The 24881-nt window shown below is 34.4% G+C and overlaps 1 protein-coding gene across 1 annotated transcript in view; it reads right to left on the reverse strand.

Annotated features, from left to right (window-relative positions):
• The window catches only part of LOC134282427 (uncharacterized), a 54656-nt gene that overhangs the window by 14808 nt on the left and 14967 nt on the right, over positions 1-24881 (reverse strand). The window contains 7 exon segments of the mRNA XM_062764840.1: positions 640-790; positions 2335-2792; positions 2891-3490; positions 3604-3699; positions 4244-4412; positions 21925-22178; positions 22302-22392. Of these exon segments, the coding sequence (XP_062620824.1) occupies positions 640-790; positions 2335-2792; positions 2891-3490; positions 3604-3699; positions 4244-4412; positions 21925-22178; positions 22302-22392 (1819 nt within the window).

Raw genomic sequence — 24881 nt, forward strand, 5'->3', positions numbered from 1 at the left:
CAAAACGGGCACGGAATGTTAATCTTTTCCTGCAAATATATAAAGCTCTGAATTATTTCATATACCGTGTAAATCAACTATTTAATCAGTCAATGAGAAAAACAGAAATGAAGAGCGATAAAAAAATCATTTCAAGAATTACTTCCTTGAAATTATTCTTGTAATGATGGTTCATCCTCATCCCAATTATTTATAATTCTATTTTCTCAATTTTACTTCAATTTCAAAAAGTTATGTACAGAGACAGAGTATTATTTTTAAAAACACCCTTCCCCCTTATAATGTAAAGACCTTCCCATTTAACGTCAGAAATGAATGATAAATACTGGACAATAAACGCAATTCACTAAAATTTTATGTACAGTAACTGCTCATGTAATCACAACATATTGTAAGATATGCAGCATGCGTTTACTGACAAGTTTTAAGTATATGGTATAAAAGGTTATTTTCGCCCCTTAACGCTTGCAAACAATTTTGCCCCGTTTAAATTTCGCCCAGTCACTGTTATTAAAAGAAATTATACTGTATTCTTTTTATTTGCCCCGTTTAAAATTCGCTCATCTGTTAAAAGGGGGGGGGGGGGTTGTCCTATATACACTATATAAATTTCAAGCCCATTTTTTTTTTTATTCCTACCTGCATGTACTTGTCTTTCTAGAAAGATATGAGTGATACGATCCAATTGCCTCCACACATGTTGATTCAATTCATAATCAAACACATCCTCACTTTTATCCGTTTTCTTTTCAGATTCTGGCGAATTAATGTAGGATTCTCTGGTTTCTGACTTCATGAAATATTCAAAGTATGCTTACTTACATGCCTTAAATATTTAGGCATAAGATATTTAATAGGCCATAATTTTCTTTCCTCAACACAATTGTACAACTTTAAATAGAAATGATAATCTGCTATTGAAAACTAGCAGGGATTATATTTTTGGCGGACTATTGGCGTATGAAAATATCTTCTTTTCTGCTTCTCAAAATTATTATAGAACAATGAATTCAGTTATAATTTTAACACAGTCAATGACTTGGAAGAAAATTTCAAATGTAATTTAAATTAATAATAAGGGACAAAATTTTCAAACTACTAGTATATCAAATAAATATGATTTTGCAAATATACTAGAAATGTATAAATTAGCTTTAAAAAGGCCTGAACACAGTTTCAACCGATTTTAAAAAAACAATTTTAATGTTAACAATTCCTATCTAAGGCATCATCTATTGATTAGCAAAAATTTGAACATCATTTATTGATTAAAAAACAAGATATAGAACATAAAGTTCTTCATAATGTAAATAAGGCCCGTGCCTTGTTAATTTTTGTTTACATATAGAAAATATCACATTTCTAAGAAAATGAAGTTCAACAAATCAATAGTAACTGTCAAATTGTATTTAAAATTAACTTTTATTTGAAACCAGGGGCGTAGCAACAGGGGGGGGGGGGCTGCCCCCCCCTTTTTTCAACTTTACTTATACTTTAGGAAATGTTAATAGAAAGCCCCCCACTTTTAGTGATGTACCGAAAATGTAGTATTAGAACTGGTACTGTAAGTAGTTGACACTGAGAAAAAGTTTACCTTCTATCTACTTTAAAGGAACATATATTAGTATATTAACCTGCCTAAACAAAAACATGCCAGTAGCCTTGTTTATATAACAAAGATTTGGAGCTCTAAATCTGTCTTGTATCTGGACAACTGCATTCAAATTTTTGATGATCACTTGAAAGACATTAGTTAAATATTTGTAAAATGGAAAAATAAATTTTGAAAGTTCAGCTGAAACTGTGTCCATGCCCCTTTAAAAAAGCTTCCAGTCTAAGTACGGACTTGAGCCAAAAATCCTTAAAAAGTTTTTTTCTCTCAAAACCAATTGTATTTGTATCATTTTGTATCTTTATGTGACAACTTTACTGCATGTGAAAATAAGAAAGTTTAAATATAGGAAGCATTTAAAAATAACTACAATATCCTAAAAAGTTCAGAAAAGTAGAGAAAATTCGGATAAACCAATATTCTATTTTAGTTAAATCATTTATGTCAATTTAGTTATATCATCTTATAGGCCCTGTATGGTAGTATCATTTTATGTGAAAGGAAACAATTCAATCTTTTGAAATACTAGTAGGGATCGCACAATTGGCAACAGTAATATTTTATTCTTAGGGAAAAGGTAATAACCTTGACTTCACCTTGCATCTAATAAGAATGGGTCAAATTTAATCTCACTGATAAGATCATTAAGTGATATTGTCTTCTTGATTATGTGAAAATTTCATTAAATTGTAAATAAAAGAAAAATATGAGAAGAATCCCACCTTATGCTTTTTCTGCATTGCCTGGACGTCGGCAAAATGGCTGAAAAGAATTGCTATAAACAGGTTTATCCCAATTATTGATATAGTAAAGAAAAACAGGCTTGTAACGATCCTTCCTTCTGTCGAGTTCAAGCTGGAATTTAAACGAAAGGAAATCATTGCAAGTAACATGCGTAGAAGTGTAATAATAGAAGAGTATAAATCCTTAAAATTGTCAGCATGTTTTCCCAATGAGAGATAAAGGTACGATCCAAATGAAACTATTGCCAGTGATATTAAGAATATAGACATGAAAAGATCATATCTGGCCCTTAAAAGGGATTTTTGCAGGATAAAGAAGTGGTAGTTCATCGTCAGCGGTTGAAGAAATTCAAGAACTCCAAAAAAGAAAACCATTCCAAACGCTGTTTTGTATACCAAATCGTACATCTCGACATACTCGAAGGATACGTATGACCCTGAAAAAATAGAATTACAAGTTTTAATGGATCGATTTAAAACAGTTGTTTGCTATAATTAATATTAACTTTTATTGTCTGTTCTTGACCATGCTTACCTTTATTTTCAATGATATCATCCACCGTTTTTATTGTTGAATCTATTCGTAAAATATAAAACACTATCGCGCTAAGACACATTATTATGTCGATTACTGTTAACCAAGAAGAGAAAGATGCCATGCAGGTATGTCTTGTTTTGAAAACATGTATAGCAAAGAATACAAGTCGTACAATTACAACTGTCATGAAAATGAACTGACAAGCTAACACAATATAATCCATACTTGTGACATAAGGATACAAATTCAAAGATTCGGCGGTAGACTTCATATAAATGGAACCGTATTCAGATAATTCAAACACTATTTTCAGATGGGTAAACAATCTAGTGTTCGCGTTAAAGGTGTTGGTTTCGATGAATACCGCTCGTGTGTAGCCGTCTATCCACGAAAGGTTACGAAGTTGACTGATGTACTGATTCACTAACGACTGCTTTGGTCCTAAATCTATCATGTAACCCCCACCTCCGTAGACAGCTAATTCTCCTATATACACCATAGACTTTAATTCTTCTGCTGTACGGTAAACGAAGCTGTTGTCTATGGGGTCATATTCATCAGAGCAATTTTCATTACTGGATATTTGTGGTATCCATCCTTTAAAAAAAGAAACCTATTTCAATGTTGTTATATATGTTATCTCCCCTTAAAGTATTCATATGCCTAAGTTGAATAAATTAAGTGATAATATCCTTTTTAATTAAAGATACCTTTACAATAAAGTGCACTGTCTTCATTTTCTTACTTATAATCTTCGATACATCGTGGGACTGCATTTGTCATTTCCTCAATCGTAGAACAATTCCCTGTAATGATGGACACATAAACAATTATACTGTACAACGTCGACTCGTTATTGTGTCGAGCAGTACTGTGAAGTGTTTTCTTTAAAGAATACTGTTAATGCTGACAGGGGCATCCCTCTGAACGTAATACGTCCTTCCGTACATCCGGAACAAAGAGGTACGCATAATCCATTACATGTATTTTGATCAGACAGATATATCTAAGGTGTCCCTTATAATTAGCAAAACAAGGACACTCCCATTATTTATCTAACATTGGGAATACCCGTCCCCTGTCCGCAACTCACACCGTTCCAGTGAACAAAATCTCAGTTTCCCTTGAAACTTGATACAGTACAATTGTGTTCTATCTATATTATGTTCTGATCCGATATAATTGAGGTGTCCAATACAAAAAAGGAAACTTAAGTTTTTTTACATTGGAGTTTTGTATTATGTTGTAAGTTATGTTCTCATAGTATCTTTAGTTTTTATTAAAATTTGACAAGTTTTCTTCATTAAACATTTCAACTGAATACACAAAAACTGATGTTTTAGCTCTTACTTGACCTGACTTGTCTCAAAATGGAATCCGAGATCCTGTAACTGTATTGATCATACATAAATCTTTGCTCGTATGCAGTTCGCAGAGCCTGGTTTTCGTACCACTTTGGCCACACGTTTGGAATGAAATAAGTTTCTATCCAAACATATATGTCATCTGTGGTGTTTGCCTAAAATATTTAACATTAAAGAAAGCAAAGAAAAAAATGGCAATAATTATATTATGTTTACATGTAAATGTATGAATAGCAAAAGAATTAATATGAACCGTATTACTGTAAGATATGTGTAAATCTTATTGATAGAATTGATATATACCTGCAGGCAGGAAATACTATGCAATGTTTCTAATTAGTTTCTATTTAAACTTACTGTTTATACATAAATAAACTCTTATGAGAATAATTATAGCTTGCATAACATGATGCCAAATTTTGTTGTGTTGTTTACATTTTTTCTAGTCTAGCCTGCCCCTCCCCTAACTACTTGTATTTTTGCTCTGTGTCATTTAATTAAAAAATATTTCCTTTTTAAATTCTACGGTTTTTTTTCTTTTAATTCATCAAAAGAAAAAAAATTAGTTCAGTTGACTTGTGTACGGTGTGTAGAAATACGGTAACAAAAGAACATTTATGCTGTTGTATTTCAGGTAACATCATGCCATCATGTTTCTATCAATATCATAAAGAGGAAATTCGAATATTATACAGAAACGCCTGGATGCAAAATAACAGATTTCAAATATCACTGAATCAGACAAGCACCATAATTAATTTGAAATACAGAAGTCGAAAAATATCTGAAATCACCAAGTCTGGTTCAATTTTTCTTATTTTTATATATTTTATTCTGGAACCCATGTAAAACATTTTGTTGATTTTTAGCTCTACTGGTCAGAGACCAGAAGAGCTTATGCGATAGTAATGCGTCCGGCGTCCGTCCGTCTGTCTGTCTGTCTGTAAACAATTTTTCAAAATGCTACTCCTCCTACAGTTTTGGTCTGATTTCAGTATAACTTGGCACATAAGTAGACTACACTAAGATACACAATTCTGTGCATCGGTTTTTGATTTCGATGAATGGTGTTGCCATGGTTACTAAAAATAGAAATTTATGTGAAATGCGTTCAAAATGCTACTCCTCCTACAGTTTTGGTCTGATATCAATATAACTTGGCACACAAGTAGACTACACTAAGACACATAAATCTGTGCATCGGTTTTTGATTTCGATCACAGGGGCTTGCTCCTGGCGTGTAAAAAATATTTATAAAAAAAAACATAAACGATATACTATAAACTACACAAGGGAGGACGCCATCTTGGACCCCTTCCTCGCTTCAACCCCTATTTCTCTTTTAAATTCAAATATTCCGCTCACTCACCGCCTCAATTGTTTCAAGTAGTCCTTCTTCGAAGTCCTCAGCCATAAATTTCCCCCCAACAACCTCTTACATACATAATTTAAACGATTAATGAGCCGTAACCGCCGAATAGGACAGTTGGTATGGACAGCAACCGAAAGTAGGATGGCCTCGATTTCGCGCAGCCGTTCGGAACTCTCGGAACTCTCCATATAAATAAAGATAACTGCTTATGGTGATAAAGGCGGACTTTTTAAATAAGTACGGGAAAATTTTGAAGAACATGGAAAAATATGCAGCTTCTTGGTATGTAATTTTTAAAAGAATAAAAATATATTAGTGTTTCATTTACACAATCAATGTAATTTTTTAACTCATTCAAAGATTTTTTTCAATAGAAATAATCATAAACAAAATAAGTTTAAGGTAGGGATAAAAGAAAGGTGAAATATGTAAAGAACAGCAAATCAAATGTATAATGCAGGTGAATATGTAAAGAACAGCAAATCAAATGTATAATGCAGTGATTAAATTTGCAACAAATTCAATGTAATCTTTAAAAAAAGGAGACATTGAAACAATATATTAATGCCACATATATTTAATAAACATTTCACCATGTTTACCTTTTACATATCTTATCAGTTTTAATGGATATATATTAGAAAACATCATCACCAGTTTTGCACGTGTTACAGTACCATTCATCCTCAAGTTCAGTTTCGTCTTCAATATGTATACAAGTAAAATGATACCATGTATCACATCCATCACACGCAACACTCTCCTCCTCAAAGTTATTGCCACAAACCCCACATGGCCATGTACTTTTTCTGCTTTTTTTTGCTTTGCCTTTTCCTTTTCACTTTCTTCCTCTTGTTCTTTTTTTTTGGATGTAGAGGGTTCTGCCGGCATTGTAATCTCATCATGATTTCCACCTGCAACTTTTTCACCAGTATTTTCATCCAATTTTTCGCCTTTTTCTTTTCCCTTTCTTCCTCTTGTTCTGGTTTTTTTGGATGTAGAGGGTTCTGCCGGCATTGTAGTCTCATCATGATTTCCACCTGCAACTTTTTCACCAGTATTTACTTCCAATTTTTCTTCTACAGAAAGACTGCCATCTGACGTCAGAATTTCTGGCTGCATCATTGTCTCCGAGTCCATTATAGCCTTGTTTAATGCAACTCTTAAGTCTTTTTTCAACCGATGACCTTTCACAGAAACTCAATAACCTTTACATAGTAGCTCAATTTCAGCTCTAGTGAATTTATTTTCCAAGAAAATGTCATCTTTTAAGTACCAGTCCACATAATAATCAGACAAAGGGTGATATATGAGGGTTCTCAGAATTTGATGATTTTTCACTCATAGAGTTACTTTGAAGTATGAACAATGTATGTAAAATGAAAAATGGTTTGAGTCATGGTAACCATGGAAACCCGGCCAAAGAAATTTCCTTAGCAACCGGCGGATTTTTCAGTGTTGAAGGACAAAAAATCACCTATCTTTGAGGCTTAAAATAAGTCGCAAATACCATGAGAATTATTCTTACTTATGGGTGTAATAAAGATACACATTTATTGTGTTCTAATAATGTAATAAAAAATATTTAGGTCCTAAGTCAGTTCTGTGGTAGACATTGGAAGGTACACATGTTTTACAAGTTTTGCTGATTCAGCATTTTTCGTGATTTTGGCAATATTCAAGGCCAAATTTTAAAAATGGCCAGATTAATACAATTGTTGCATGTATCTCACATAAAAGCAGAGGTATTTCTCTTTTAGAATTTGAAGTCAAATCCATGGGCTCTTTTGAAAATCGAATCTGTTTCCTAGCAACAAAAATGGGCTTTTTGATGCATAAAATGAGAAAAAAATGTAAAAAGTTTACGGAAAAATCAAATGAACGGTTATTTATGATAAATAAGATACAAATTTTAAAATACTATAATCAAATTTGGTCTCCCTAGCACATCATTGAATATTGCATAATTCTTTATCTCCATAGCAACGGCAGGTTCTCCATAGCAACAAGGCAAAGAAAGGTAGTTTTGGCGTGTATTCGTTTAATCTTATTTAGGCTTATACAAATTAAGTTAGAAAAATGTGATTGAGCAAAACTGACAATGAGCTGTTGGTCAATCTTAATTTTTTATCTCCATAGCAACGGCAGGTTCTCCATAGCAACAAGGCAAAGAAATGTAGTTTTGGCATGTATTAGTTTAAACTTATTTAGTCTTATTCAAATTAAGTCAGAAAAATGTGATTGAGCAAAATTGACAATGAACTGTTGGTTTTATTATTGTTATTTTCTTCTTTTTTTTGGTACTTTATCAACCCATATGGCAAGGATTCCGTGTTCATGACAACCAAAGTTCCTAAGTCTCCTGTAAAACAGATTTGACTTTGGGATTGTATTGTTTGTCATGGAATTGGATACTCAAGTAATATGCTGATAATTGCTTGGTGATAGTTCGGTAAGACTTTAAAATGTTGTATCAAGTTATTAAATATTGTTCAATGACTTATTTCCATAGCAACAACACCATTCCCCTGGCAACGACACAAAGAAAGTTTGACGTATATTCATGTCACCTGTAAATCTTTATCTAAATCACGTCATGAAGAAAAAATGATGTTGAAATGTTTGTTTTTCGAAAGTACATGTACGTTTAAACTCATTTAATCCATAACAACTACTTCTAGCACATAGCAAACAATGTTACGTTTTCAGTATCGGATACTCTGTAGTCGTTATTCATAATATTGAAAGATTAGGCACTCGTCACAGATTTCTCAGAAAGTATTACAATGTATGAATTAAATCCTCATGAAAATAAATAGATAAATAAAATGAATAATGTCAATATGGAAACATTTCAAATGATATTTCCAATTGAATATGAAGATCAGGTTTTAATTATTCTATTGATACTTGTCATAGATTGGAGAGTGATTTTTCCAAACGAAAAGAACCGTTCGCGGTAGCTCAAAGGTAGCACCTACTGTGTCCCACAGTGGGATTCGAACCCGCGAAGGAAGGATCAGCTCCTTCCTTCGTAACTCTAGAGAAGACGCTCTAACCACTGCTCCATGAGGGCGACGCGGCACATTAAAATAAACCAAAACAAGCATTAATTCAAAGAATTGTGGTCCCCCGCTTTCGATGTCTTTGTTGATGAGATGTTAATTATTCTTTATGACATATTGTGTCTAATATGAACATCCTATCATAAGTTGTGACCAAAGTTAATTTTTTTTTTTAAAAAAGTAGTTAAAACTCCAATGTCAAGGTCAAAGGGTAAAAATTGTTGGTATCCAATGAAAGATCTTCTCAAAAGGATTACATGTGTGAAGTACGAAAGCCCTAGCCCTCACCGTTCAAAAGTTTTGGTCAAGATTAATGTTTTTTTCATAAAAACGTAAATCTCCAAGGTCAAGGTCAAAAGGTCAAGGTTGTTGGTATCCAATGAAAGGTCTTGCCCAAACAATACATATGTGAAATATGAAAGTCCCTATACCTTCCATTCAAAAGTTAAGGCCAAAGTAAAACTTTGGAATTTTTGTGTAAAAGAGGGTCAAACGTCTAGGTCAAAAGGTTAAATTTGGTGGTACCCAAAGAAAGGTCTTGTCCCAAGGAATACACATGTGAAATATGAAAGTCATAGCTCCACTAAATCAAAAGTTATGGGCAAGGTTAAAGTTTTTGTGACGGACAGACTGACGGACAGACGAATGATATTTAATGTCCCCTTGCTTTCGCGAAAGCGGGGGACAATGAGAAAAGTCGCATCGCAGTCAGTTACAGTTATTTACGTAAAATTGAAGTTTACACCATTTGAAAGAAATATTGCAAGATGTCCGAAGCTAGATCAAACAAATACAAATGAATTTAATAAAACATGGCTAGTCACGCAAGTAGAAACTTTATTTTTGTATGTTGTTTGGTGAGATTTGCATTAATGTAGTGCAAACATATTTCAAAAATTATGCAAACGATGGTCAGAGGGTCATCTTCATGTATCCGGTTAGTTCATATCTTAAAATGGAAATATTATGCAGCAAAAACAAAACAATTGACATCGAACTCATCCATGTCACACAGGGCTCATGGGTCACATCGCTCACCTTAGCACTGTGGCTAGGAAAAATCAATTTAGTAAATGCCTAAGTGGTCCCGATCCTAAAAGGGGGGGGGGATTTGAACAAACTTGAATCTATGCATACTTGAATCTACACTAACTTAGGGTGCTTACATATTTTTTGACTAACTGTGGCTTTATTCCAAATAAGTTATGCACTTTTGTGGTCCCACCCAATCCTGGGGGTCATGATTTTAAGAAATCTTTATCTAAATTACTTGAGGATGCTAACATTTGAACAAGACCAATCAAGATTTTTATATATTTAAAATATATATATATATATATTTTTCCTATATATCCTTTGATCATCCATTGTGGCTGTACCCCCGGGGGTCATGATTTGAACAAACTTGAATCTACACTATTTGAGGATGCTTCCATATAAACATGACCAATCATGGCTTTGCTGTTAATAAATTTTTCCTATATATTCCTATGTAAGACGTTGGTCGTCCATTGTGGCCCCACCCTACCACCGGGGCTCATGACTTGAATAAACTTGAATGTACACTACCTGAGGAAGCTTCTACATAAGTTTCATCTTTCGTGGCCCAAAGTTTTTACATTGATACCAGTAATTTATATCGATATGGTGGTAAGAAGTATAAAATTCAAGTCCATCCCCTTCCCTTCCCCAAGTAAACTTTTGATTGCTGAGCTGATTTGTTTTTACCTAGCCCATGTGCTCAGGTGAGCGATGTTGGAGATTGCTCCCACTACTTTGAGACGTGTTGCTTGGGCCTGTTTTCTGGGTAATTGCGTTTGAAGCTCCAGAGCTACAGATTCTTGTAAACTGAATAAGTGTCAGCTTCCCAACAACAAGTTAAAGATACAAGCTTATAAATATCTTATCTTTTGAAAAATGGAAATTATCTCAAATGAACACAATATATGCTAGATAAACATTACCAGGGTTAAGGGTTTTATTAAGTGTACACAATTTTGTATGCTTGCTCATTTCATATTCTTGTTTTCTTTCACTGCATTTAATTTCCAGTATTTTACAATGGATTTCCGACATGCTTAAAATTTCAATTCCGACAATTTTATTTCATTTCCAACATTTTTTGTATTTCTTGGATATCTGCAGGATCCCTTTCTGATAATTTTTTTGCTTACCAAACAGCTGGAAATAAAATTTTAAATAAATTTATTTCATGTTCAAAAAATAAAAACATATTTATAATTCAATACATACTTATACAATAATATAAGTAACAATAATACTTACTAAGTATATTAATATCTTTCCCTGTGCTACATGTACAGGCGTAATTGTGATGTCTTCGTATTAAAAACATTCTACTGTCTTTTGAGATGATTGTTTTTCCTATGGCTGTGTAAGAAGCGGGGGGGGGGGGGGTTATTATGCCGATACTTAGCTATTATTGAAAACTTCACTACAATATACATGTGCCCCCTCAATAATAATAATATCTGACGATCTTCTATTTTTTGGTTTGTTTGCCAAGGAATTTTCAGTTGTTGATAGTGCCCAAACTGAAAATATATGGCTGTAACCCCCACCCCACCCCACCCCCGAAATTGCTTACTAAGGGTCTGTATTTACCAGAAGTATTTCTGTATGCCTTTTAATTTCCATCCTTACATATCTGAGTTCAAACTTAAAACTGCACTTTTAAAGGGAGATGTGCTTCTGAGAATTTCAGGTCACCTGAGTCTTTCAGGTGACATATTGCTATCTCTGTTCGTTCGTCTTCGTATGTCATTCGGCGGTCGTAAACATTTGAACATTTTTAGCTTCTTCTTTGGAGCCACTGAACCAATTTCAACCAAATTTGTAATAACCCATCTTTGAGTAAAAGAGGAACACAACATTGTGAATTTCAGGTTCCCTGAGGGGTGGGACCAAAACCACTAAAATTAATGCAGTCTTTAAAAATCTTCTTTACTTCGATCTAGACATCAAGCAGTGAAACTGTTGAAATGATTGTAATAAGCATTGAATCTTCTACACTGTACCAAAATAGTAAAATTCTTTGCCCCAGGGTCAGGGGTTCTGTATGCTAGGGCTGGGCTAACTAGATTGAAAATCTTCTCCTCTTCTCCTGGGTACATAGTTACGATGAGAAAGAATTCCTGTTCTACAGTAGTGAATTTCATGGCCTTTGGACAGGGGTTCTGGTGTTAGGACGGGGCTTAAATGATTATATAGTTAACATTTTTGTAATTCCCCTACTCTGTCTATGGTTATAAAGTTACCAAACTACATAGGCGTCGGAACCGGAGGGGGGGGGGGGCTAGGGCTTAGTCTCTTCCTAGTATAGACATTAAACATTGCTGCGTAGGTTTAAGCCCCCTACTTTCCACACACATTGCTGAATAGGTTTAAAATTAGGAATTCAAAGTGGTGCTGTTTGGAAAAAGAGTGGTACCGAATGTCGAACCTAATCCCCCCCCCCCCCCCCCCCCATGTCAAGGGCTTTGGTTTAAAACATTACCCAAAGTCAATTGCAAAACTCATTATTTTGGATTTCAATAATTTATTTATGATTTATTCTGTAATATTTTTCATGAGTTAAGTCTTAAATCCTAGCAACTTTCATTGGATAAAAGTACTGCTTGAAAAATGTCAGAGATGAAAACTTTAAAATATCAGAAATGAAAACAGTTCCGGAAATAAAATGCAGCCATTGAAACCATGCACCGTGAGTGTCTTGAATCTAATCCACAATATCGTACAAGTTACATTAAAACATTATCTATGGAAAACATCCTTAATATGGTATCATATGATTTTTGTTCACACATAGAGGAAATTTTGCCCCGTGTTAAATTCGCCCAGTCACAGTTCTGTTTAAGAATTTAAAAATGTACTGTGTTTTTTGAACTTCGCCCCATTTTAAATTCACTCACATGTAGTTATTGCCATGGCAACAATTGATTGAACATTTCATATATTTTTTTAGCACTCTCCACAAATAAAATCATCAACACATGAATTTAATTTTCATTTCTATGACGAACACTGATCCATAAGTCAAACTCTTTACAGGAGGCATAGGGTACATTGGTTGCCATGCACTGGGAATCGTTGCCATGGGTTGATTAAAGACGAAAAGAATTAAGATTGACCAACAGTTCATTGTCAGTTTTGCTCAATCACATTTTTCTGACTTAATTTGCATAAGCCTAAATAAGATTAAACGAATACACGCCAAAACTACCTTTCTTTGCCTTGTTGCTATGGAGAACCTGCCGTTGCTATGGAGATAAGGAATTATGCAATATTCAATGATGTGCTAGGGAGACCAAATTTAATTACAGTATTTTAAAATTTGTATCTTATTTATCATAAATAACCGTTCATTTGATTTTTCCGTAAACTTTTTACATTTTTTTCTCATTTTATGCATCAAAAAGCCCATTTTTGTTGCTAGGAAACAGATTCGATTTTCAAAAGAGCCCATGGATTTGACTTCAAATTCTAAAAGAGAAATACCTCTGCTTTTATGTGAGATACATGCAACAATTGTATTAATCTGGCCATTTTTAACATTTGGCCTTGAATATTGCCAAAATCACGAAAAATGCTGAATCAGCAAAACTTGTAAAACATGTGTACCTTCCAATGTCTACCACAGAACTGACTTAGGACCTAAATATTTTTTATTACATTATTAGAACACAATAAATGTGTATCTTTATTACACCCATAAGTAAGAATAATTCTCATGGTATTTGCGACTTATTTTAAGCCTCAAAGATAGGTGATTTTTTGTCCTTCAACACTGAAAAATCCGCCGGTTGCTAAGGATATTTCTTTGGCTGGGTTTCCATGGTTACCATGACTCAAAACATTTTTCATTTTACATACATTGTTCATACTTCAAAATAAATCTATGAGTGGAAAATCATCAAATTCTGAAAACCTTCATGTATCACTTTTTTACAGTTTTGTCTGATTTTTATGTGGACTGGTACTTAAAATCTCAGATTGAAGCCGTCGATGTGACATAATCTTTCCATGTGTTTGGTCACATTTTATAACTGTGAAATTAAATATGTCTTTTCCAATTTTATTTTTCTTTATCTTGATTTGTTTTCTGTGTGCCTCTGTTTTTCTTATTTTCATTTCTTCTAAGTAATTTCTCCGAACTTGAGACAGACTCATTATCCCATATTTTTCCAAAATATCCTTCATCAGTTTTTTCACAGTTTCTTTTTCTGCTGTGGGTGGAAGTAAGCTCTCAAAGCATTGATGCAGACTCTGATTGGAAAAGAGGTCATCTTGAATAAATGAGAACAAATTTTGTCCATATAACTGAATATTATGTGATGATTCCAATTTTCTGATTTCTTTGTCCAATTTCAGGAAAAAGTGATAGGTCTCATCTGATATATTGGTCAGGCCCTTTCTCAAGTTTTGTCTTCTTGCTGTTTCACACAATGACTCTTGCTCTTCTGATTTCTCAAATAAAATCCCCTCTGATTCACAAAGTTGCTGCAATAAATCTAGCTCAATGCTTAAAGACTGCACATTTTTTTATGTACATTCTTGTACAGGTTTTTCTTGATACTAGATCTTTTACTTTTTAACAATTTTCCAACACACCAACCACCAATATATCTAATTTTCCCTTTACCAGCTGCTGAGTCTTCAAATGATATTTCAGAGCCAGTTTCAGATGAAGTAGCTTTGCGAAAAGTTTCAGTATAAGTTTCCAAAACTCTTTTCCTGACATCAGTAGAAATTTTAAAAAGCACATTTTTTTCTTCTTGAGATATATTGGGGAATAACAATTTCTCCATCAAAAGATATTTGTCTTTAGTGATGAATTCATTCACCTGATGGTAAAATTCTGATATAGTTTTATTTTCAATTTTTTCCCCTTCTTTGAGAATGTTTGTTTTCAGTTTATGAAATTCATTCCACAGGAATCTGACAAACGTACCAGTCTGTGAATTTTTTTTCAATTCAAGTATAGCATTGTTCTCTAGCCGCTGATGCTCTGTTACAGTGAATTTGTTTTTTACTGCATCCAAACAATCTTCCACCTGTACTGCCTCTGGTAGTTGAAATTCAAAGTCAGACAATTTTTCAACTTCATCTAAATTATTTAGTAAGGATACCATTCTTTCATCATCCTCATCATCAAATTCTGAGTCAGCATCACTGTCACCTTGATATTGAACAACATTCCTGTTTTCTCGTGTAGGTGATTCTCTTCTCTCAGTATCATGAATCTGTTCAGAATGACAACAAGACAAGTTTTTCTTAGGATAGGCTTGTACTCGACTGTAAAATTCCACGACATCTTTTCCTGGTTTGCGAATTAAATTCTCTGAAAAGTTAACAATGCGCAAGCCTTTTTTGGTTTTACAACGACTTAAAGCCACTGCAATCTGTCCAGATTGATACATTATCTTACAATCAACATGGACACGATCCAGGGTTAGGCCTTGTGCTTTATGAACAGTGGTAGCATAGCACAGTCTTAGTGGTATTTGCAGCCTAGAGGCAACATCCTTTTGATGTATCTTTGAGAAAACTGTGAACATGTGCTTTTTGATTTCCTCCTGTCTGTCCAGAGTGGGGAAATACACTACAATGCTGTCAAGTTTTGCTTCCTTCACAATGCCCCGTAGTCCATTTACCAATGTGCTGGATAAATTTACCAGTAACATGACAGGAGAATGTTTCTTGATGACTAATTGTTTCAGTGCTGACACTGTTACTAGCTGTTTTACATCTCCACTGTCTTCCGCAAGATATGACCTTGAATCTCCTGCAAAAAATAAATAAATGATATAAATGCACACTCTTGCTTGGGTGGTGTACATAATTTTGTTCTTCTTATAAGATGTATATTTCAATTTTAGTAGAATAAATTCTAGACCTTTTCCACAGAGGATTTAGACAATCCAATCTGAGTCTTTAGTTTACAATTAACAAGAGGCCCATGGGCCACATCGCTAACCTGAGAAGCTTTGACCACACTGTTCTTTACCAGATTTCCCCCTTGTAATACCTATTGTGACCCGACCCTACGCCACGGATCATAATTTGGACAATTTAAAATCTACATTATCCCAGGATTATTTTCCTTTATATATAAACAAACTACAGGGATAAAAAAGGACAACTCCCACCTCACCTGACCCCCACCCCGACCGACACAACCACAAAAATGCACAGTATCTAACCTAATTCATTTGAAGAAATAAAGTTGTTCAAACTGAAATGTGCATGACAAAATCATGATTATACACAAATTATATTTTAAAATAATGCTGGACTTGTTTAAGAAATCATTCAAATGCAAAAATTTAAACGAACATTCTGACACAAACAACCAAATGGCACTTTGATGACAGAATTTTAAGTAACGAAACACTATTATTAGGTATGTGAGACAGCATTACAATTAACAAATATATTTTCATATTTTGTGTTATAGGTTATGTACCAATATATGCAGTGAAAGTGATTCAAAAATAGAAGTGTCTGCTTTAGTTACAGCATATCAAGAAGCCTGTGCTCATGCTGGCATACAACCTATCTGTGAATATGTCTTCTCAAAAATCATCTTTTCAATTTTTGACATCAAGAAAGTAAGACTTAGACATGAAAAGGGAAGAAAACATTATTTTGTTGGCATAAAATTCAAAACTGAGAAAGACTTGTCCATTCTTACACCATGGTCTGTTGGGAAACATTTAATCTCAGCTATGATATTAAGCAGCTTGTTATCAACTGTTACTCTATTGATGCCATCTGAAATAGTTATAAAATGGTAACATTGTGATGAAAGAAATGAAGTTAGATTTTCAGCAGAAGATATGGAATCTGTCAATCCGAAATAAACCAATTGACCTTAATGAACTCTACATTTCTAATGATTTCAACTGCACAGCAGAATCTTTACATAAAATTCTTCACTTGGTGTCCAAAATAAATATCTGTAAGGGCATTTTGAACCTAAAACGCAATGCACCTTCTAAAGCCATCTGTGAGAATCTTACTACACGAGGTAATGAGAATGGGAAATCTGAAAGTAGGCTCAGATGTCGAACCTGTAGCCAAGCCCTTACTTGGTGTACAGTAGGTGGATCATGTAGGACTTGCAATAAGCAGTTGAACAGTTGCACAGCTGATGACAGTAACTCTATACAATTAGGTCAGACAAGTCATGATGTACAGAGAATATTTGAGAATATTTTCCCTAACGCATCTACTGAAATGAAACATTTTTTACAAACTCAACACACTATTCTAAGCTCCAATTTAAGCCATACCTGTCTTGTGAGATGGGATAAGTTTACATTAAGACTATGTTTAAACTTATGGTGTAAAGGAGCCAAAGCCTATGAAGATTTAAGAGATTGTCAAGTTTTTCAGTTGCCTTCAGGCCGACATCTAAGGAGGCTGAAAAACAGTGTGCCACAAAGACCAGGCATTAATGATGAATCCCTACAATGGATGTACAATACTGCCCAAGCAAACAATGTACCCTCAAGTGGCTATTATGGAGGGATCATCCATGATGAGGCAAAAATCCAACAAGATTTGGTCATCCATGTGAAGGGGAAAAGTAATGAACTGGTAGGTTGGATTGATACAGGCGAGGAGGCACAGTGTATCAATATCCTTCGAGAAGGGGGAGTTCAACAAAGTCTTGCTACAGATGTTTTACAACTGACATTCCTTGGAAATACAGGTTTCAGATTTCCAATTGCTCATTTCCCAACTTGTGGCGTTAAGGGTTCAGAACTCTACATCTTAATATGGGAAGCAGTGTCAAAACTACAATCATGGGGGTTCTTTGTAGACTATATTATGCAGGATGGTGGTGGTCAAAATAGGGAATTTACTAAAATTCATTTCAGTGGTAATCCAAATAAGGAATTATTCCTCTCTGATCATCTAGTTTGTCCTGGAAAAAAAATTGCCCGCTGTCAAGATTTTTCACACAATATGAAAAAGCTGCGGAATTCCCTGTTAAGTAGTGGAAACCATAAGTATTCGAAACGACTTCTACAAATAGAAGAGTCCTACATTGTCTGGGATCACTGGATTGACGCATACAAGTGGGATGAAAAAACAAATTCAAGGAAGGTACATTACAAACTTACTTCAACTCATATTCATCCTGATTCTACTGAAAAAATGAGGAACCATTTGGCTGATGAAGTCTTAAATGAAGATATGCTTCACTTGATGAAGCAGTACCAAGATAGTTTACACAACAGAGACATATTGAAAGGCACAATCGTCCTGCTAGAACAGTCATCCACACTTGTAAGAATCTTCCGAGACCCAAGACCCATCAACAGCATTAATGATTCAAGACTCTCTGATTTACAATCTGTGCTTCAGTGGTTTCAGCAATGGCGGTCTCAATACCAGCAACTCCCTGCGAAAATTGCAAACAAAATGCTGCCAAGTAGTAAATGCCTAGATGACATTGAAAATCTTTTACATTTGTAGAGTTCATTTAGAACAATTCAAAGGGGCAGAAATAGTACCTGCAAGATTCAACTCAGACATTGCTGAAAATGTTTTCTGTCAGCAGAGAGGATTATTTAATGGAAATAACTCTAATCCAAATTATTATAATTACTGCAGTACAATCAACAATATCATACTTTCACAGTCATCAACCTGCAGAGCAAGGAAATTAAATGCTGGACAACTGTTAACTGACCCCTACTCATCGGATTCTAAAGTTTCAACAAAAAGACCAAAAACCATCAGAATTTAGTTGAGCCAATCTAGCCATTATAATATACTGAAGTGAACAGTTGTGATCATAAAATCAATCTTAATATGTTTTAAGTTTACATCTTAAACATTTTAATTAGCTTTTAGAAATATGAATTGATAGGAAATGTCTAATAATATACATGAACATTTATTGTGTTTATATTTATTTAGCAAATTACCTTCTGCCTCAAGCAATTTTTCAGAGTTCCAAATCTCCACGTCAAGATTTTCAGCATACAACCTCACAGGTTCAGGACCAGGGGGTAAATTTCTTTTAAGTCGCCCAATTAAATTATGTGACTCCTCAGATAAACATCCCCTGAAAGTATAAGAAGAGTTGCATCGACGAGCTCCTATTAAACTTAAATTGATTTTTTTTCTGTATTAATTTTAAAACAGAATTTTTTTTAAAAAACCATAAAAGTTTGCTTTTTTCAGAACATATTCTAATTAATGAACAAAAAATATCTTACTGGGCTACATCATGAATTGTTCTGATAAAATCAGGCTCCTCTAGTCGATGGATTTCATGTAATTGGATATGGTGAAAATTTTGTATTCCTTCAAAATGAAAACAATGTTTTCCATCATCATTGTAATGGGGATTGGGAATACATGGTAGCTGTAGAAAATCACCACAAAGGATTATCTGAGTTCCCCCCAAAACGTGTGTTTCTTTTAAGTTTTCTTAAAAATTCCACTTGCTGCAAAGTTTTTCGGCTTATCATTGATATCTCATCTATTATGAGACAGTCTGTCTTCAATATCTCATCAAGTGTCTCTTTCATATTTTCATTACAAAGTAATAAATTCAAAGCCTGATCGTTGTCATAACGCCCATCTCTTAAGGCCGGTATACACGGTAAGATTTGTATTATAAGATTTGTATTATAATACAAAATCTTACTGTGTATACACTCTTAATACAGTGTATCATAAGATTTTTCGAATCTTATAAGATTGTATTAAGAATAGAGCAATGTTCTATTTCCTAATACAAGTCTTAACTCACCTTTCACTTTCAACCAATCAAATGTACTCACATTGGGGGTCATCCTATTTATATTATTACTAAATAAAGCACATGGTAAATAATAATGGCCGACTTTTCGAGTAAAGGTATCGAAAAACTCGCGGTTTTATGGGAAGTGGAAGAGGACTGGTGGAATATATCAAACTGTAGCTACCACAAAAGAGATGCTAGAAGCAGAGCTTATTATTATCATTTTATTATTTTGACAGAGAGAGAAATATGACAGGAGAAAACACGTGGGAATAATATTTTATTTACAATCTTATAAGATATGTATTAGCGTGTGTACAAGAAAGTATTATAATACAAAAGTATTATAATACTTGTATTATATTACAAATCTCATCGTGTATACCGGCCTTTATTCCCATAAATTTATGCAAAGTTGACACATTTTCGTTAAGGCCTATTTGTTGCTGTAAATTAGCTGAGGCCACCCCAGTGCTGGCAGATACTTTTACTATTTTTCCATGATTTTTCAGTTCTTTAGCTATATTAGAGATAAGATAGCTTTTCCCACTTCCAGGCTGTCCGGTTATTAAAATGTTGTGGCCAGATAAAGCTATATTAAGCGTTTTGATTTGATTTTCATCCATGTTTAGTTGTTTACATTAAATTGCCAAGAATATTGCGGGAAATTTATTCGGAAGTATTACGGAGTTATCTTTATTTATATGGAGAGTTCCGAGAGTTCCGAACGGCTGCGCGAAATCGAGGCCATCCTACTTTCGGTTGCTGTCCATACCAACTGTCCTATTCGGCGGTTACGGCTCATTAATCGTTTAAATTATGTATGTAAGAGGTTGTTGGGGGGAAATTTATGGCTGAGGACTTCGAAGAAGGACTACTTGAAACAATTGAGGCGGTGAGTGAGCGGAATATTTGAATTTAAAAGAGAAATAGGGGTTGAAGCGAGGAAGGGGTCCAAGATGGCGTCCTCCCTTGTGTAGTTTATAGTATATCGTTTATGTTTTTTTATAAATATTTTTTACACGCCAGGAGCAAGCCCCTGTGTTTCGATGAACGGTGTTGCTACGGTTACTAAAAATAGAAATTTCTATGAATTGCTTTCAAAATGCTACTCCTCCTACAGTTTTGGCCCGATTTCAATATAACTTGGCACACAAGTAGACTACACTAAGATGCATAATTCTGTGCATCGGTTTTTGATTTCGATGAACGGTGTTGCCATGGTTACTAAAAATAGAAATTTCTGTGAAATGCTTTCAAAATGCTACTCCTTCTACAGTTTTGGTCCGATTTCAGTATAACTTGGCACACAAGTAGACTACACTAAGATACATAATTAGGTGCATCGGTTTTTATTTTGTTGAGCGGCAAGGATCATTTTTCTATTTATTGCTGTTTTAAAGTTTCAAGTCCCAACTGCTACTTTTCTCTTTCTTTGTTTTAAGTATAAACCAGTAGAGCTACAGTCTCGACAGAGACTTCTGGTTTTTATTTCTATGTTAAACTTTGGTCGGCCATTTTGGGCCCCCCTACACCCGAGGGTCATGATTTGAATAAACTTGAATCTACACTACGAGAGGATGCTTCCATATAAATATCATCAATTATGGCTTTGCTATTCGCGAAAAGATTTTTAAAGAATTTCCTATATATTTCTATGTAAAACTTTGGTCGGCCATTGTGGCCCTGCCCAACCCCCGGGGATCATGATTTGAACAAACTTGAATATACACTACCTGAGAATGCTGCCATATAAATATGATGAATTATGGCTTTGCTATTCTTGAGAAGAAGATTTTTAAAGAATTTTCCTATATATTTCTATGTAAAACTTTGGTCGGCCATGGTAGCCCCGCCCTACCCCCGGGGGTCATGATTTGAACAAACTTGAATCTACACTACCTGAGGATGCTTCCACATAAATATGATCAATTATGCCTTTGCTATTCTTGAGAAGAAGATTTTTAAAGAATTTTCCCATATATATCTATGTAAATTTTGGTCGGCCATTGTGGCCCCGCCCGACCCCCGGGGGGTCATGATTTGTAGAAACTGGAATCTACACTAGCTTAGAATGCTTCCCCATAAGTTTCATTTTTCCTGGCACAGTGGTTCTTGAGAAGAAGATTTTTAAACATCCCACCAAATTTTCATTAATTCCCAATTATCTCCCCTTGAATGAGGGCATGGCCCTTCATTTGAACAAACTTGAATCCCCTTTACCCAAGGATGCCTTGTGGCAAGTTTGGTTCAAATTGGCCCAGCGGTTCTTGAAAAGAAGTCGAAAATGTGAAAAGTTTACAGACAGACAGACAGAAAAACGGACGCCGAACAAAATGTGATCAGAAAAGCTCACTTGAGCCTTCGGCGCAGGTGAGCTAAAAATGAATTTGAGGAAAAATTTGGCTATCTATTGTGTACTACCTTAAAATTAGTAATCTCACCAAAAATGTATCTTTGACCGATCCTTTCAAATATTCGTTCTGTCTGAAGGCCTCTGTTATAGTATTGTGTGCACACACAATTGCGAGCAGTAGAATATACAAAGTACTCTTTATCCAGGATAAACCAAAGCTTTTAAGTTTTTTATCCAGCTGAATTACTTTTCGTTGTTTGTTCAGTTTTTCTATATCAGGTTCTGTGTTTGGGCAAGGAAAGTAGATCAAATCTTGTCGTTGCATTGTATCAACATAAGCTACTGCAATTAGAGAAATACATGAGTTAAAACATGTGAAAATTTAAAAAAACAGAGAAAACATTAAACTACATATGAATTGATCAACATATTATTCAATATCGCTGGAAAATATTAAATTCACACCTTTATGAACGTGAGTTTCTCCAGCGCACTCCAAAAATGTGTCTGTGGAACTTTTGCAGCACAATCCAAGTATAGATGCGAGGAGCAAAACCTGATGATACATATAAGGAAGTTTTGTTTGAATTTGCATTTGCTTTATGATTTTATTTAAATCCATTATATTGATGTCATTATATCAAACAAATATATTACGATTTCATATCACTTGATGTCAGTATTTTTATTCTTGCCTATCGACTTTTTTCTGCTATTTTCTACTTTTTTGCTTAATTCTTAAATGATGCATTTGCAATTACGGCAAGGATAATAGGATAGTTGTTTTTTTGTTTTTATGTTCCCCAAACGGAGTTTGGGAACATATTGTTTTTACTCGGTTTCTTATTATTATGTTCCCCAAACGAAGTTTGGGAACATATTGTTTTTACTCTGTTTCTTACTATTATTCTTTTTTCTTCTTATTTCTTCTCCGGACTTTTTTGTCCGCGAGTGTTCTCAGAAACTGTTCACCCAACTGAGCTAAATCCTTTTTAGGGTTAATAGGTGTGTAGTGTAGGTGTGCGGAACGAAGTTCATTTTGCGCGCATACGCATGCACGTGCGTGCGCGTGAAATGAGTGAATTGACTGATATACTTAATATAGCTATTACTTTTACATTTTGAACAAATGTTTTGAAACTCATTATATAAAGATATATTAATAGTGTAGATAATATGACACTGTCAAATTAGCACGAACTCACGTGCATGCACGTGCGCTGAAATCTGATTGGCTGAAACAAAAATCTCAATATCTCTTTTGTTTTTTGACGAAATGCTTTGAAATTCAAAATATAGTCATGCATTAGGATATCCTACAATATGATATATAAAAAGTTTCATGAAATCACGTGCATGCGCATGCGCTACAATCTGATTGGCTGAAACTTTAAATGGCTTTATCTCCTTTGTTTTTCGACGAAATGCTTTGAAATTTAAAATATAGTCATGCATTAGGATATCCTGCAATATGATATACAAAAAATTTCAAGAAATCACGCGCATGCACGTGTGCTGCAGTCTGATTGGCTGAAACTTTAAATGGCTATATCTCCTTTGCTTTTTGGCGAAATGTTTTGAAATTTAAAACATAGTCCTTCATTAGGATGTCCTACAATATGATATAGAAAAAAATCATGAAATCACGCGCATGCACGTGTGCTGCAATCTGATTGGCTGAAATTTGAGATGGCTGTAACTCCCTTGTTTTTCAAACAAACAGGATGGGATTTAGAATACAGATAGATATAAGGGACTTCCAGAAGAAGGTATGGTCATCATGCACGTGCACGCACGTGCGTGCATTTAGAACGAGTGAAGTTAATAATACACTTGAATGAGTGATTTTAAATACGTTTGGACTAAATGCTTTCATATATTGTATATTAAAATATATAGATAGTGTAGACAAGATGATATGGTCATAACGCACATGCATTCACATGTGCACGGATGCAATGCTAAAATTTGAATATAATTGGTATCCTTCTGGGGAAACGTTGTTAAAGTCGAAAATGCACAGTGTTTGTCTTATTTAATGAAGCTTACAGGGAATGTGGCACCAAAAGGGAGTTGGGGAGCGTTTGGGGAACATCTGTAACGGTTCCCGTTACAATTAGCACTAGTTATTATTATTATTATTCTTTTTTTTCTTCTTTGTTCTCCGGTACTTTTTTTGTCCGCGAGTGTTCTCAGAAACTGTTCACCCAACTAAGTTAAAACCTTTTTAGGGTTAATAGGTGTCAAGTGTAGGTGTGCACAACGAAGGTCATTTTGCGCGCATACGCATGCACGTGCGTGCGCGTGAAATGAGTGAAATGACTGATATACTTATTATAGCCATAACTTTTACATTTTTTTATTGAAATGCTTTGAAACTCATTCTATAAGGATATATTAATAGTCTAGATAATATGACATGGTCAAATTAGCACGAACTCACGTGCATGCACGTGCGCTTCCCTCTGATTGGTTGAAACAAAGATTTCAATATCTCTTTTGTTTTTTGACGAAATGCTTTGAAATTTTAAACATAGTCATGCATTAGAATATACTACAATATTATATATAGCAGGTATCATGAAAACACGCGCATGCACGTGCGCTGCAATCTGATTGGCTTAAACTTTAAATGGGTATAACTCCTTTGATTTTCAACCAAACAGGATGGGATTTAGAACATAGATAGACATAGTGGATTCCTACAAAAAGGTAAGGTCATCATGCACATGCATGCACGTGAGATGAGTAAAATCAAAATTACACTTGATGAAGCGTATTTTTTAATACTTTTGGATTAAATGCTTTATTATTTTATTATATTAATGTATATAGATAGTGTAGACAAGAGAATATGGTCATTACGCACATGCATTTACATGTGCACGCGTGCAAATGCTAAAATTTGAATATACTTGGTATACTTCAGGGAAACGTTGTTAAAGTGTAAAATGCAAAGAGTTTGTCGTTTTTAATGAAGCTTAAAGGGAGTATGGCACCAAAAGGGAGTTGGGGAGCGTTTGGGGAACATCTGTAACGGTTCCC

Source organism: Saccostrea cucullata, unplaced genomic scaffold, assembly GCF_032062105.1.
Source record: "Saccostrea cucullata isolate Sc308-1 unplaced genomic scaffold, CSIRO_AGI_Scuc_v1 ctg312, whole genome shotgun sequence".
Lineage (NCBI taxonomy): Eukaryota > Metazoa > Mollusca > Bivalvia > Ostreida > Ostreidae > Saccostrea > Saccostrea cuccullata.